This window comes from Mustela nivalis (genome assembly GCF_964662115.1).
Source record: "Mustela nivalis genome assembly, chromosome: 2".
Classification (NCBI taxonomy): Eukaryota; Metazoa; Chordata; class Mammalia; order Carnivora; family Mustelidae; genus Mustela; species Mustela nivalis.
Window position 1 is genome coordinate 156,962,784 of NC_139021.1, and position 17,118 is coordinate 156,979,901.

General features: G+C 43.9%; 2 protein-coding genes across 5 annotated transcripts in view; one reads left to right on the plus strand and one right to left on the minus strand.

Annotated features, from left to right (window-relative positions):
- MMS19 (MMS19 homolog, cytosolic iron-sulfur assembly component) overlaps positions 1-12,613 on the minus strand; it is a 33,626-nt gene extending 21,013 nt beyond the window's left edge. Inside the window, exon 1 of one of the 4 annotated variants that reach the window (XM_082722151.1) lies at positions 12,423-12,613. In XM_082722151.1, the coding sequence (XP_082578277.1) occupies positions 12,423-12,534 (112 nt within the window). In that variant the 5' untranslated portion in view covers positions 12,535-12,613. The remainder of the gene's footprint in view (positions 1-12,422) is intronic. The other 3 variants (XM_082722152.1, XM_082722153.1, XM_082722154.1) reach the window with 3 other exon arrangements.
- Positions 12,614-12,745: 132 nt separating this feature from the next.
- UBTD1 (ubiquitin domain containing 1) overlaps positions 12,746-17,118 on the plus strand; it is a 52,624-nt gene continuing 48,251 nt past the window's right edge. Inside the window, exon 1 of the mRNA XM_082722192.1 lies at positions 12,746-13,467. Within this exon, the coding sequence (XP_082578318.1) occupies positions 13,398-13,467 (70 nt within the window). The 5' untranslated portion in view covers positions 12,746-13,397. The remainder of the gene's footprint in view (positions 13,468-17,118) is intronic.

A 17,118-nucleotide genomic window follows, 5' to 3' on the forward strand; every position in this document is an offset into this window, starting at 1 on the left:
AGTGAAAACTTTAAAGCACCAGTTAAGATTTTTTTTAAAAAAAGATTTTATTTATTTATTTGATAGAGAGAGATCACAAGTAGGCAGAGAGGCAGGCAGAGAGAGAGGAGGAAGCAGGCTCCCCGCTGAGCAGAGAGCCCAATGTGGGGCTCGATCCCAGGACCCTGGGATCATGACCTGAGCTGAAGGCAGTGGCTTAACCCACTGAGCCACCCAGGCGCCCCGTAAAGCACCAGTGAAGATTAACAAAAGAAAATTTGAACAAATCGAAAGCATGTCATATTCATGAAAGACTCCAAGATGATATACCTCCCAAAATAATTTTAAGATAATCCCTGTAAAAATACTGGTAGAAGTTTTATTTTGGGAGGGACTAGATAGGCTTATTCTAAAGTTAAAGTGCAAAAAATAACATAATTAGGCAAATTCTGAAAGAGTGATGGGGGCAGGAAGGAAGGTGGAGCCTCCAGATACTAAAAAATTGTTATAAAGTCACAATAACTAAATTAGTGTGTACTTTTTTGTGTGGGTACTTTTGAATATACTTGAAGATTTCTAGAGCAAAAGTAAAAAAACAAAAGACAACCAGTATAGTATGAGTTCATATTTAAACAAAGAAATCAATGGTACAGAAATAAAGTCCAGAAAGAGATACAAATGTATATTTTTCCTATTTCAGTTCTATTCAATCCTACTTCAATTAATAGAAAAAACAGACTATTCAACAAATGGTGCTGGAATGATTGGGTAAATATTTGGGAAAAAAAATCTTGGCTAAAAATAACTTATCAGGGCACTTGGGTGGCTCAGTGGGTTAAAGCCTCTGCCTTCGGCTCAGGTCATGATCCCAGGGTCCTGGGATAGAGCCCCGCATGAGGCTCTCTACTCCGCAGGGAGCCTGCTTCCTCTCCTCTCTCTGCCTGCCTCTCTGCCTACTTGCAATCTCTCTCTGTCAAATAAATAAAGAAATAAAATCTTAAAAAAAAAAAAAATCATTCATCAAAGTAAACTTTTCAAATGGATTAAAAAAAAATGAGAAAATTCCCAAGTATAACATAGAACTCAGAAGCCTTAATTAAGGGGGAAAAAAAAAAAGACTAGTTAAAATCAGCTACATTAAAAACAAAGTGGACTTTCTGCAGGGCAAAAACAAACAAACAAAAATACATCATAAGACCAACTGGGAAAACGTATTTGCAATTCTTGTAACAAAGGGCTTTTTTGACAACATATAAAGAGCTTCTACAAATCAATGAGAAAAAGATCAACAAGGAGATGAATGAATAAAGATGTCTCTCTCTCTCTCTCTCTCTCTCTCACACACACACACACACACAGGAATATTACTCAGCCATCAAAAAATGAAATCTTGCCATTTGCAATGACATGGATGCAACTAGAGGGTATTGTGCTAAGCAACATAAGTCAACCAGAGAAAGACAATTACATGATTTCACTCACTTGTGGAATTTAAGAAAGAGCAGGGGAAGGGAGAGAAAAATAAAACAAAAAATCAGAGAGGGAGATAAACCCTAAGAGACTCTTAATTATAGGAAATAGAGAGGGGCGCCTGGGTTGCTCAGTTAAGCATCTGCCTTCCACTTAGGTCATGATCCCAAGGTCCTGGAATTGAGCTCGTCTTCAGGTTCCCTGCTCAGTGGGGAGTGTGCTTCTCCCTCTCCCTTTGCCCCTCGTGTTCTGTCTCAAATAAATAAATAAAATCTTAAAAAAAGAAAAGAAAAGAAAAGAAAAGAAAAGAAAAGAAAAGAAAAGGAACCACGTGAGGGTTGCTGGAGAGGAAAAGGGTGGGGGGATGGGGTGACTTTGGTGATAGGCAGTAGGGAGGGCATGTGATATAATGAGCACTGGGTATTATAAACCCAGCGAATATGAATTACTGAACTCTACCTCTGAAACTAAGAACATACTATATATTTTAAAAGGAATTTAAAAGTGGACAAAAAAAAAATGAACCTGCTTTCTACAGAAGATACCCATATTCACCCCAGAAATGCAAATTAAACTATATAAAAACTTTGTATTTAACATACTAGATTGGCAGAGATTAAAAAAAAACTTTGTAACACACCCATGTTTTGTGAAGGTATGCAGAAATAGGCAGTCTTCTATATTGCAGGTAGAGTATAAACTGGCACAAACCCTTTATGGAGGGCAATTTGACAATGTCTTTAATAAAAATTACAAGTGTACATATGCTTTAATCCAGGGAATCTTCTAAAAATTTATCCCATATACTTGTAAAAGTGCAAAATAATGCATGTACAAGGTTATTCATTACAGAGTTACTTATAATTGCAAATAACTTCAAACAACAAATGGCCATCAGTAAATAGGGGTGCTTGGGTGGCTCACTTGGTTGAGCATCTGCCTTTTGCTCCAGTCATGATCCCAGAATCTCAGAATGGAGCACCACATCCGGCTCCCTGCTTAGCAAGGAGTCTGCTTCTCCCTCTGCCCCTCACCCTGCTTGTGTTCTCGTTCACTCTGTCTCTCTCTCTCAAATAAATAAATGAATAAGTAGGTAATCTTGGAAGGAAGGAAGGGTTAGATAAATTATAGTATATCAATACAATGGAATTCTTTGCAGCCAGATAGAAAAATAACCTATGAACGACTGAATGTGTGTGTGCACACACACTGATAATGGGACATGTCTAAAGTAGGGCAGTGTACATTAATAGTATATATGTATTACTAAGTGTGCAGCATTGTTTTTAATGGGAGGGAGGGTTGTTTCTATTTGCATTCATTCATTCATTCATTCACTTAGAAGATAAAAGGAACTAGTAATATTGGTTGTCTCTAAGGAGGGACATTGAATAGCTAGTGGGCTGAGAGGTATTTTTTTTAAAAAACAGATGTTTGATTATGGAATAATTTTAGAATTAGAGATTAACATTGGTATATGACTATTAAACTCTAGGCTGTATTTAGATTTTACCAGTTTTTCCACTTATGTCATTTTTCTGTCTCAGGATCCAGTTAAGGATACCACATTGCAATTAGCCATCGTAAATTTTTGGTCTCCTCTGGTCTGTGAAAGTTGCTCAGTCTTTTTCTTTATGACCTTGATATCCCAAAGAAGTACTTTACGGAATGACCCTGAATTTGGGTGTATAGCAAAGAGGTGAAGTGCCCTTCTCATCTTATATCATACCATACCAGGAGTACAAAATATCAGTAAGACTTACTGGTAATTTTAACTCTGATCGTTTGGTCAAGGTAGTGTCAGCCACGTCTCTGCACTACATAGTTATTATTTTATTATAGTTATTATTCCTTTCTCATGCTTTTTTTAAAAAAAGATTTTATGTATTTATTTGACAGAGAGAGGGAGAAAGATCACAAGTAGGCAGAGAAAGAGGAGAAAGCAGGCTCCCTGCTGGACAGAGAGCCCGATGTGGGGCTTGATCCCCAAACCCTGAGATCATGATATGAGTCTTAACCCACTGAGCCACCCAGGTGCCCCTCTCAGGCTCTCTTCTTTGGAAGGGAGTCACTTAGCCCCACTTAACACTCACAGGGGAAGCAGAAGTTAAGCTCCACTTCCTAAAAGTATCTATATACCTACCTACATTATGTGGAGTTATTCCGTAAGGAAGATTCATTTCTTTTCCCCATTTATTTATTCACTCATTTATTTTACATCAGCATAGACTAATGTATATTTACACTTCAGGTTATAATCCAATACGAGGTTATTTTACTGTCCAAAATCATTCGATATTTAATGGGTAGTTTTTTAGGTTGTCTCTTGTCCCATCCTTTTATTTGTTTATTTTTATAAAGTTTTATTGAAATGCAGCCAGCCCATTATCTATCTATCTATCTATCTATCTATCTTTCTTTCTTTTTCTTTAAAGTAATCTCTGCACCTAGCATGGGGCTTTATTTAATTCATGACCCCGAGATCTGGAGTCACATGCTCTACCAACTAAGTCAGCCAGATGCCTTATCATTTTATTTTTTAAGTACTTTCTTATTTTTTAGCACTACAAAATACTACTGGCTCATCCTGTAATTTCTTTGATTCAGCTGTAGAATTCACTTTTCTTCAAGAAGTCTTAGTTCCTTTTATTGGGAAATAGTATTACAAACCAAGATCTGGGTGTGCTTGGGATACCACTGCTCCTAGGCCCTCCTTAGAGAGAGCTGGGAAATATATATACATATTAACCTATGTTTACATAAGTATCTTTCATTATTTTTCTATCCATATATATATATATATATATATATATATGTTTTTTTTTTAATATGTGGGAAGAGCGAGATCAGTTTTTTTTTTAAAGATTTTTATTTATTTATTTGACCGATCACAAGTAGGCAGTCAGAGAGAGAGGAGGAAGTAGGCTCCCCACTGAGCAGAGAGCCCGATGCAGGACTCGATCCCAGGACCCTGGGATCATGCATGACCTGAGCCGAAGGCAGAGGCTTTAACCCACTGAGCCACCGAGGTGCCCCTACCCATATATATTAAAGTAAACATAAAATCATATTAAAGTCTCCAGCTCTAATTCAGGACCACAGGGTCCATTCTAGCCTCCCTATCTTATTTGTAATTTTTTTCTCTGACAGTGAGAAATCTGGTTCCTATTATCTACCTTTTATTCGTTTTCCAACCTAGTATAGCTATAAATTATTTTCAGAATTGTCAACCTCTGTGAGAAACAGATTTAGAAGTAGAGTGCAGCATTTGTCTTTAGCCTTACAGTTTCCTGCCTTTAGTGAGGATACATTAGATATTAGTAATACAGTAGATTCATTTGTCACAGTCTGCATTCCCCGTTGAGACAGAAGGGAGACTTTTCTGTGTATCCTTTTGTACCTTTTAAATGTTGCACCATGTGAATATATTACTTATTTTTTTTAAGATTTTATTTATTTATTTGAGAAAGAGTACACCTGAGCAAGAGAGTGAGAGAGAGCATGAGCAGCGGGGAGGGACAGAGGGAGAAGCAGACTCCCCACTGAGCAGTGAGGCTGATACAGGCCTGATCCCAGAACCCCAGGATCATAGCCTGAGCCGAAGGCAGATGCTTAACTGACTGAGCCACCCAGGTGTCCCATATTATTTATTTTTTTAAATACATTTTTTTAAAAAGTAGGCTCCGTGCCCAGTGTGGAGCCCAGTATGGGGCTTGAGCTCACGACCCTGAGATCAAGACCTGAGCTGAGATCAAGAGTCAGATGCTTAACAGACTGAGCTATCCAGGCATCCCTTTAAAATACATTTTTAGGGGTACCTGGGTGGCTCAGTCGGTTATGCCTCTGCCTTCAGCTCGGTCATGATCTCAGGGTGCTGGGATCAAGCCCCATGTCGGGCTCACTGCTCAGCAGGGAGCCTGCTTGTCCCTCTCTCTCTGCCTGCCTCTCTGCCTACTTGTGATCTCTCTTTCTCTGTCAAATAAATAAATAAATACATTTTAACAATACAACAATAATTCACATAGATCCACCAGGACCATCTTAGGATATATTCTCAAGAAAGAAACAAAGAATAAAAGGTTATCAATCTTCCTAAGGGTTTGACTAAAATAGAGGAGTTCTAGCTCAATAAGGTGTGGCAATCAGGGAATTACTTCCAGCAGCCTTTGCTGGGTCCAGGGCCCACCTAACTCCAAATGCTGGACTTAATAAGTTACCTCTCACCAACACCAGACTTTAGCTAGAGTCAAGAGGCTTGAGAAAACTCCTTAAGTCTGTGGTCTCAGAACAAAGCTGCGAGCAGAACTGGGTAGAGGCTCACTCTAGTACTAGAGTAAGTCCAAACCGACTGAGAGAAGGAGTGCTGTCTAGTCAGGATTCATAGCTCGTGACTGGCACCAATTTAGACATCAGGCACTCTTAGCCCTGCTCGTGCCAGGGTGTGGAAGGCCCAGCTGCTGCCCCTGCTCCTGAGAAAGAGCCAAGGGAAAAAATGTGCAGGCTTTAGGGTGGGGGAAGGGAAAATAGCCAGACTAACAGGATAAACCAAGGAACTGACAGTTGAGCTCTGTACGCAATTCCTTAATGGCAACACTGAAGTGAATGGAGATACTCATTTCTGGGTTATACACTATAAAAAAGTTTTGCACAATTTAGGAAGGTGGAAAAGGGTATCTTTTGGAATGTCTTGGCCAAACAAAGTGCAAGAAACTCTACTGAAAACGCTATCTAAACACTAAATTTCAGTAGTGGCCACAGAGGTAGCAATTGTGCATAGGAAGCTATAGAGGACTGACAACTGTTACTAGCAAAGAACATCACTAAATCATCATTGTTCTCCAGCAAAGTCTTTTGTGGATGCTGGTCGAGTGTCCACTGTTGGAAATACCTAAGTGCTATAAAACAAGGACCTGACTAATAAGCCCCACTCAGTTGCCCCTAATTTTTTCATTAAAAATGAGGTATAATTTACATATAGTGAAATGCACAGATATTAACAGTATAACTTGATGAGTTTTAGCAAACATACACTCTGAGTAATCAATACCCCAATCAAGATGTGAACTATTTTCACTACTGGACAAAGTTCCCCCACATCCCTTACTAGTCAAGATTACCTCAAATTTGATATATAAAAGACTTCTTCATCATGAAGTATACAGTACTATGAAACAGGCTGCTTTTTAAAAAAAAAAAAAAATTTATTTATTTATTTGACAGAGAGAGAGAGAGAGAGAGAGATCACAAGTAGGCAGCGAGGTAGGCAGAGAGAAAGGGGGAAGCAGGCTCCCCACCCAGCAGAGAGCCCGATGTGGGGCTCGATCCCAGGACCCCGACACCATGACCGGAGCTGAAGGCAGAGGCCCAACCCAATGAGCCACCCAGGCGCCCCAACAGGCTGCTTTTAATTACAAATAAACCCCCATCTGTATATGATTTCTTGAATCCCAGTACATGGGTGAACCCCCCTGGCAGAACCTTTGGTCTGCACTTTTTATAAGGATCCTGTCTTGAATTAATGCAGAACAAACATAAAAGACAAATGAAGTATAAAAGTAATATAAAATTAGGAAAAAATGAAGAGCTATTGTATTAGCTGTATAGCTGTTACAGAATAATAAATGAGAGAAAGGAAAATGGTGAATATGGTGGCAAAAAACTACAATCAGTATTCTGAAGATGTTTTCACAAAGGTAACTAAATATAACACTTTATTCTAGTTCTGTTGACTCTACCTCAGAAATGTCTTTTTTTTTTTTAAGATTTATTTATTTGAAGAATTTATTTATTATGCACGTGTGCATGCAGGGAGGAGGGGCAAAGAGAAAGGGAGAGAGAGTCTCAAGTGAACTCTGTGCTAAGCGTAGGGCTAGATGTGGGACTTAGTCTAATGACCCGGAGATCAGGACCTGAGCCACAAAGAGTCAGGCACTCAACTACTGCACCACCCAGGTGCCTCAGAAATGTCTTTTAAATATGACCCTTCCCGGGGCGCCTGGGTGGCTCAGTGGGTTAAGCCTCTGCCTTCGGCTCAGGTCATGATCTCAGGGTCCTGGGATTGAGCCCCTCATCGGGCTCTCTGCTCAGCAGGGAGCCTGCTTCCTCCTCTCTCTCTGCCTGCCTCTCCACCTACTTGTGATCTCTCTCTGTCAAGTAAATAAATAAAATCTTTAAAAAAAAAAAAAAATATGACCCTTCCCTTTCATCCTTATAACCAGACTATATTTCAACAATCCTCTGCTTTTTGGAGTACTAAAAAATGTCCTGGAATTTATAGATACCAGTGATGGTTGTGGAACATCATGAATGTTAAAAGCCAATTAACTGTAGTCTTATGGTTAAAGCGAATTTTACCTCAATTTTTAATTTTTTTTTTTAATTTCACAGAGAGAGAGAGATCACAAGTAGGCAAAGAGGCAGGTAGAGAGAGAGGGAGAAGCAGGCTCCCTGCTGAGCAGAGAGCCCCATGCAGGGCTCGATGCCAGTACCTGGGATCATGACCTGGGCCGAAGGCAGAGGCCCAACCCACTGAGCCACCCAGGTGCCCCATTACCTCAATTTTTTAAAAAGGCCTTTTAATTCATCCATATTCTACCTAGAATTACCTCCCTAAAATGCACAATTACTTCTCTGCCCACCAATCTCCTTTTGCTCCTTACTGCCTAAGACCTGAATCCCTGGCTTGATGTCCTTCACAATTTAGCCCGCAAATCACCTCTAGCTTCACTTTTTGTCATGACTTCTATCATTCAGTCACATGTCCCAACATATCAAGCTCTTCCATATCCTTAATCCTGTAAATGTTCGCATGGTTTGAAATGCCTCTTTCCGGCCTTTGTCAAAATTCAATTTTTCAAGACCCAGCTAAAATGTTAACTCTTTTGTGAAGCCCTCCTTGGTTCTCAAAAATCAAATAATACCCTACTGTGTTTCTCCTTAACTTTAACAAAACTGTCATGTGTATTTGTTTTCATTTATTCATTCAACATTTATTAAGCACCTATTATAAATCAGGTACTGGGTTAGGCCGGGAGACAGAAATACAGACAGAGAGCTCATAAGGAACCCAGCAGAAAGACCTTTAAAACAATCATAGCATTAACAAGCTCGGTGTTACCATAGTGATATAAACAGAGACTTAGTTAGCATAAAAAAGGAATAAAATTCCTGGGTTTATGAACCATCCATCACTAACTTTAAGTGATTCATTCTCTTAACACTGTAAGTTCTCCCAAATAAAAAAATACCTGAATATCTGGAAATATCATTAATTATGCACTTGGACTCCTGGGATAAAAGAAGCTAATAAGGAGTTAATTTTCCTAAAGGTAGTCTCACTGGCATTAAGGAAAAACAAGCGTAAGTTCCTTTCCCTACATAAGTACACCTAAGTTTTTCCAGCGTGTCCAAGATTTACTCTAAAAATGGAGCTACCAGCACCTCCTAACTACCCACACTTCCCTCAGCAGGGCACTAGTTCATGTGGAACACTGAGGAGTCATCAAAGTAGTATTTATATGAGACTGACGAATGCACAATCAGACCTCTGTCTGATGGAGTTGCAGCCTCTTGAGAATCTGGAGCAGCCAAAGGAGGAAGGGGGAAGGATGTGAAGGAGCAGGAGACAGAAAAATCCCAATCAGTTCTAATCAAGCTCTCAAAAATGCGTTTTCTGCTGAGGATGCCACAGACATTTCTCAGAACTGTTTTATTGTTGCTTAACAGTCTTTTGGTTTCAGGAATAGTGGTCTCCCATGAAAGTGGGAAAATACAATAAAGACCAAAACGAAAGAAAATCCAAATAAGGAAAAGGAAAGGAAGAAAATTTATATCCATCAAGATGTCCAAACCTCACACTCTTCAAAATCAGCTTCCTTCCCAACCTCCATTTGCTCATCCTTAGGCTCAAAAGCTTGGGGTCATCTTGGAGTCCTCCTCCTCCTTCAAGCCCTGTAACTACTTAGGCCTCAAATTCCACAGATTTTTCCTTCAACATCTCTCATTCCATTCACTTACACAGCTTTTTACTGCATACTTACTTATGTTAGTCTCCAGGAGACTTGGGTGGTAGGCATAGGATAGGATATGGAGAGAGATACAGAAAAGCTACTAAACAAGTCTTCTAATAAATGAGGGCTTATGAACAAGTCTGCTAATAAGTGCTAATAAATGAGTGGTTGAGAAATAAATACAAAGATTTTGAAGTGTGAGATGATGTCTGGCTAGAGTAATCCGGAAACACTTGGGAGGCAGGCAGTAAGCTCTCAAGCTGGGTCTTGAATCTGAGGTCTAACTTTAGTAAGATGGAGTTAGCAAAAGGAAGTGGGAAGGAAAACACTCAGGGAATAGCAAATCCAGGCAGCTGCCTGGCACTGAAGGTCCAGGAGGGCACTGGTGAGAATAAGGGCTGGGGCCAGGTAGTTGCAACCTTTGAATTCTAGAATGAAAAGTCTTAAACCCTGAGACCCCTGGGTAGCTCAGTTGGTTAAGCATCTGCCTTAGATTCAGGTCATGATCCCAGGGTGCTGGGATTGGGCCCAGCATCAAGCCTGGCATTGGGCTCCCTGCTCAGTGGAGAGTCTGCTTCTCTTCTCCCTCTGACTGCCACTCCACCTGCTTATGCTCTGTCAAATAAATAAAAAAAATTTTTTTCTTATGTCTTTAACCCTTAGCCTACTGGGTCATTTCTCTTCCATCATTTGTACCTTTACACCTGACACCTACTTTCTTCAGGAATTCCACAGCAAAGGTGCAAAACAAAGTTGGTCATAGCTGCCTGTGATTACAGGGTGTTCCTTCTGCATTTACAATTTGTAGGACACGCTGCTGCTTTGAGAGGCTGAAGAGAAAGCTGGTCGCTTTAGTGCTAACAAAACTAGACTCATGCTGGATTAGAAAGCACATCTTATTCTGGGAATGCTTCAAAACTCTGTCAGCCTTCAAAACCTTAACTAGGGCTGTGATCTCAGATTGAGAAAATCAATTTAATCCTTCTCAAATTTGCTTTCATTATATGACTCCCTTGCGCAAGGATCTACAATGATTTTTATTACCTACAATAGCTCATTCAAATCCCTCTGCCTGGAATCCAAGGTTATGCATAATCCAACTCCACCAAACCTTTTCAACTTTATGTTACTACCAACCTCCTTTCCTAGTCAAGAGGGCTAAATTACAATAGGGCTAATGTTACAGTCTTAGTTGAGCTGAGTTAAATTTAAACTAGACAACAGTTTAGGTCATTTTTTCAGGCATAAAAAAATATAAATTTTACAAAGGTATTTTTAGTACTTGGCAGTCCTTATCCATGCTGTCAAGTGTGTTTTGAATTTGAAAATTCCAAAATTATTGTTCATAATGTATAAATGTGAAAGAATAGTTACAAATGGCATTGCTATACCAGTAGGGGGTAGGCGGGTGCATTTTTCAAAATCAGTGAACGTTACACTTAAGATTGTACACTTCACTGAATATAAATTGTACACCAAAATAAACTATAAACAAGCTCTAGTTAATAATATGCCTACCAAAGCATTTAGGAGGAAGTGTACTGATATTCGCAATCTAAATAGACAGAAAGATATCCGACAAAGCAAGTTATATTAAAATGTTCATGGTAGTTTAGGTGGTATGTGTAGGTGTGCCTGTTATGAAATTCTCTGCTGTATGTTTGAAAATTTTCAAAATAAAACACTGGGGAAAATGGCATTGATAACGTACTATATAAAGCTGTAAGAAGTTAAAATTTGGTAGAATGACAGCATCAGGCTTTTGCTCTTTGATGCTTCCTTGCCACCTTGCACATATCCCATACAACCCCTTTTTAGATGTGATAATACTATTTGTTTGCATGGTTGACTTTCCCACCACAGTAAAAGTTCTTGGTGGGCACAGATCAAGTCTGATCTGTATTTATATTCCTATTGCTTTGTATCGTGTTTGGAGAAAAATATGTGTTCAATAATGGTGGGATGACTGAATGAAAGTGGAACTGCTAAGGACCATAGTACTATATTTTCTCACAGATTCACTTTATTCATTTCTAAAAGTTAAGATGTTCAATTTTCAAGAGAAATGTCTTACTTTTTCCCAAGCACGCAAAATTTCCAAAAACAGACAAAACGCATTTGTATTCACGAGATAATTTCGTATTCTATTACGTAAACAAGCCTGAAGGCCTCCCAACACTCAACTTTTTAGATTTTTTTTTCCCCCTAAAAGAGTTAAGTCTCTGACTCCCAAGGAAATCTGGAATTTGTTTTACTCAAATCCTAGATTAAGCTGTGAGAACTGAGAGATCCCTGAACTGGTCAAAAGCAGGAAACTGGAGATCGGGGAAAAGATAAAAACAAACACCACATAAAAAAGTCACGAAGCAAATTAATCAAGAACTTTACCAAGAAACGGAGGGAAAGTCTTAAGGAGCATACACTAGACATCTCAAACTCCCCCCCGCCCAAGACTGGCTTCTCCCCTCCTCTTTCCTCTGACAGCCAGTCAGAGATCGCGCCGCGCGGCCACCCCCAACATGCCACGCGACTAGAGCTGATGCCGCGGAAGACGCTGCTTCTCACGTCAACCTCCGCCAAACAATGTGGTTTAGCGGCGGGAGTACCAGGTTCTGGACCGGAGAACCTGGAGCTGAGTCCCAGCTGCACCCCCTGCCTGATGTGCGAGTCTCTTGCCCTCTCCGGGCTTCAGTTTCCTCATCTGTGACTCGGTAATGACTCTCTAACCCCAGCTGGAGCACAGAGTGACTGTCTACTAAGATGAGTGGCGTAAAGGCACTTTAAGGAAGATGCAAGCGACTCTCCATTTGTTGCGGCTCTTAAGCATGCGGTGCTCACAACCAGCCCCAGACCCATCTCTCAAAGTCACCGCTGTTCCTCACTCCCTTCCCGCCCCGCGGCTGTACTGAGGCCGCCCCCTCTTGTCGGCCCCATGCGGAAGCCGCGCGGCGCCGTCTGCCATACCTGCAGCCACTTGGTCAGCGGGGCCCTCCTGCTGACCCATGACGAAGTCGTGCACGAGGCCCCACAGTGCGCCCGTAGGCGCCACCGCCTCCAGAGCGGCGGCGGCGGCCATGACGCGAACCAGAGACCGTGGGAGGGGAAGTGGGCGGTGGCACGGGACGGGCCTCTGAGCGCACGCGCCTCCTGAGCCAATCGCCTGGCTAAGGTTAAAGAGGCGGGGCGCTTCCCTGGATCACGTGCCTGCCGGCTCCTGGCCAGGCAGTTTCAGGGAGGGATGGAACGGTCCCTCCCCGAGGGGCGGGGATTGGAGGCGGGGCGGTGGCGCGGGCAGGGAAGGCGGCTGCTGGGCACGCAGCCGGGGGCCATTGAGGGCGAATAATTCCCGGCCGGGCTACCCGGGAGACGGATGGCGGGGCGGGTACCTGGCTGGGTGGGGCCAAGGGGCGGTACATACCCTGGGGGAAGCCAATGAGAAAATCAGGCCCGGCCCGAGGGGGCGGTGCTGTCGGTCACATGCGCACCTGGGGCGGGTGGCGGCGGAGGCGCGGGCACAGCGAGCAGGCGGCCGGGAGCGGGGCCGGGCTGGGGCGGGGTTAGGCAGGTGAGTGACAGGCTCCGGGGGGCCGGCCCCAGCTGGGAGCCCCGAGCGAGCAGGGAGTAGCTGCGGAGGTGCCCGCCCCCTCTCTCCGCCCCTCCAGCGGAGCTGGTCTCCGGCCGGGCACCGTCGCGGGCCCCCCTGGCCCGGCCACCTGGGACTGTGCTGGGGAATCGGCCCCCTCCCTAACTCCCCTCGCCCGCAAAGTTTGTGGCAAAGCCGGCGCCCGGGCAGAGCGCGCCCCCGGGGGGAAGATCGAGGAGCGCCCGATGCGGGGAGGCAGGAGCCGTTGACCCGGGACGTCGCCGTCCGGGGCAGAAGCGCGGAGCAGCCGACCAGCCCGCCGCCTCCGGTGCATGGGGCCCGACTAAAGAGCCAGCATGGGCAACTGCGTGGGGAGACAGCGCCGGGAGAGGCCGGCCGCCCCGGGACACCCCCGCAAGCGAGCAGGTAACGACGAGGAAGGGAGCAGGGCCACGGGCGCCTCGCCAGTTGTCCCCCTCCTCGCCCGAGCGCTGGGCTTCCCAAGCGACCTCCCACGGCTCCTGGCGCCTGGGTTTCCCAGATGGCTGTTCTGGAGCCAGACGGGGGCCCGCTCCCCAGCCCTGGTGGCCGGGGGAGCCGAGTTGGGGCAACTGCGAGAGCTGACCCGGCTGCGAGCCCAACTCGCTCCAACTGGGAAGCTCCGAGTGGGGGTGGGGGTGGGGGCAGGAAATGTTTGCAGACCGCAGCGGGGCCGGCGGAGGGGAGGGGGGCCCGGGACGGGGGCGCCGCTGGTCTGGCAGCCGGGTCGGGGTCGGAGGCTGGCCGGTCGGGGCACGGCGCGGGCGGCCAGTCGTCCCCAGAACTCGGAGCGAGCGAGAACTGTCGCTCTTCCAGAGACTGTCTGTGTCATTATCGGGCTGCAGATCGTGTCTGCCGGAATCCAACTGGCAAAAGCAGCGCAGGACTCTGGGAAAGAAATCTTTATTTTTCCCGCAGGGCTTTTTAGAGCCTCCCGGCTGTCTAGAGTCTAGAAAAGGTGGGGTGTGGGGTGGGAATCGCGCTTGGGTTTGTTGGGATCCTTCCCAGCCTTGGGGATGGGATCTGCTCCTTGGTGATCCGCGAGGGCCGGGCAGCGTCTTCTCACTTTCTTGGTACACTCCTCCGATACTGGCGCTTCGCCCTGGGAAGAGGTCTGGCATTTGTTTCCCCCGGTCTTGTACTCACTTCCTTCTCTGAGGGTGTTGCAAGGAGCTTCTGAGAACGATAAAAATCGTATACTTTAGAGTTGAAAGGGACCTTCAAAACTTGTCCAGATAGATCAGGAGTCCAGATAGACCTAACTCCTCCTCTCTTTGTAGAAGCCCTGATACAGAGAGGTTGAACAACTTGCCCAAAGACACACAGCTAGTTAGTAGTGTAGCTGGGGCTAGATCGCAGTCTCCTCTTCCACTCAGTTGCTACATATCCCTTTATGTAAGAGGAGCCACAGGCATAGTTGTTAATGAAGTGGAAACTCTAGTTGGAATTTCCTGTGTCCTTTGACACCGAAGGTGTGTTGCTTGGGTTGTGGACACTGGGAAGGAAGATGAGGGGAAAAATGGGCGAAGCAGAGAAGGATGTCTGTGTGGTGGACAGGATGACTTGTGGAAGAAGAAACATGTTTTTCTGGGGGTGGAGGGAGGAGGTAAATTTAACACTGGAAAACCTTTTGGCAGCCCTGGCCATTCTGAGGAAAGTTGATTCTTAGACCCAAGGGCTTTCTTTCTTTCATTCATTCATTTATTCAATGACTATTTATTATTTATGTGCTCAGTCCACATGATTGATTTTGTAGCATTTTTCACTGGTGACAACTCTCTCATATTTGAAACTGCCCCCCCCCTTCCTTTCTCCATGTTTGATTATCCTGGTTTGGTTTTGTTTTGTTTTCTCTGATCACTGCAGCTCACTATCACATCACCTCCTAGCTGTGTACACACCCATGGTTCAGTTTGACATTCTTTTTTTTTCCCCCCTCTCTTACTGCCTCCCAGAGAAATTATATTCAGTCCCACAACTATATCCACTGGGAAGACCTGTATGCTGTATCTTCAACTATTATCTATCAAACTCCAGACTCGTATCAGTAAATGCCCACTGGACACGCTGATGTAGTTATTCTCAGATTCAAAACTTCTAAAAGCAAGCTCTGCATCTCTCCCCTCAGCCAACTTCCCTTTACTCTTCCATTCTTGCAGCTGCCTAACTTGATACTTTGGAGATGTCTTTCTGCTGACTTTCTCTGCCTCCCAGCCCATCAGCCACTAGGACCTGCTGGTTCTTCCTTGGAAAGTCGTACAAACCCGCCCCTTCCACTCTGCTTCACTCCCTTGTCATCTCAAGTTCAACTCACCTCCCAAGCTGAACTTAGTTTCCCACCAAAGGCAAGTTCATCTTCAGTCATTCACCTAATGCCTGCACACTGTTCCCTCCCTCCCCGAAGATGTTTGTTAAATTAACCTGTTTCGAGCCCTATAATTCTATGTTTAGGAATTTTTTTTAACAGTCTTTTTTTTTTTAAAGTAAATTCTACACCCAGCATGGGGCTTGAACTCATAATCGCAAGATCAAGAGTTGTGTGTTCTACTGACTGAGCCAGCCACGTGCCCCTGTGTAGAAATCTTTTCACACCTCTCCAGTTCTGTAAGAACTTTAACTTTCAAGGCTGTTCAGTTTGGTCAGTCCTTTTTTAAGGGGTGATTTCTTTCTGTTCCCTGAATTAAGGCCACCAGTGTTTGCACTTTGCCATCCCCCCCCCTTCTTATCAAGAACCTTTCTTCCTTTCAAGGTTCGTCTCAAATCCCGTATCTTTCCAGAAGCACATTGCCTTACAATTCCAACTCCCCACTTTCTGAGAACTCCTGCAGACACATTATGCCACTTACTTAACAATTATCTTCTCCATATTATTAGTCATTTCTTTGATGTTTACAGTCTTGTATCAGCAACTACCCTGCAAGCCTTGAGGACCTGGGTTCTGTCTTATCCTTAGGTGTCTGTCTCTCACACTCGCTCATCTAGCCGTACATGTACACAAATGCTCATGCATACACACACACTCAGTACTTAGCACAATGACTTATACAGAGGAAGCACTCAATATTTGTTGAACGTTAACCCGACTATATCTTAGCATCTGAATTTTTCATGTAAATATTTTACTGAAGTATATATCTGCATTTTTTTTTCCTGCTAGTGTATCATTTTTTCAGTTCCATAGGTCCCCCTATGAATAGCTTTATTCATAAAGTCCAAAGCCAAGGGGAACTCTGTAGGATGACAAGTTTGGTATGAGGGAAGGAATCCTTCTTAACTTCACAGCATGCACCTGGCATTCCTATAACATCTGCAGCTTACCCTTTGACAAAGACATAGTTTGATGTTGTAACACTAATGCCTAAAAATCCCCAGCTCCCCTGGTAACTCTTACCTTTCCTTTGCCGCTGGTGTAATGGGAAGAAACCACCAATAGAGACCTAGAACTTGAGTTCTAGTCCCGGGTCTGTGGTTGGGTGACCCTGGGCAAGTCCGCAAACCTCTCTCGGGTCACACTTTCAGTATCTCAGAAAGGGGTGGACTTGTACTAGATCATCAGAGCTGTTTCATCATCTTCACAAAGACAACTGTTCAAAACTGCGAAGTTATTGAGTTGAAATCCTGTGCCCTGTTATGTCACCCTTTGGCCTTAGTTATGTCTTCCTAGTCACTTGGCAGGTATATTGGAGACATGATGTCCATTAGTTAGGGCATCTAGCCTAGCTAGAAAGTTTGTGATTATCATTCTTTTTTCTTTTTTAAAGATTTTATTTATTTATTTGACAGAGATCACAAGTAGGCGGGGGGAGGAGGAGCAGGCTCCTTGCTGAGCAGAGAGCCCAATTCGGGGCTTGATCCCAGGACCCTGAGATCATGACCTGAGCTGAAGGCAGAGGCTTTAACCCATTGAGCCACCCAGGCACTCCTCTTTTTTATTTTTTAACTGTTATTCTTAGTGTATCCCCAGAAGGACTATGTTCCCCCTTCAGGTGCTGGGTGGCTCTTACACGCTTCAAAGAATACTTGGGGATTTACTCATTT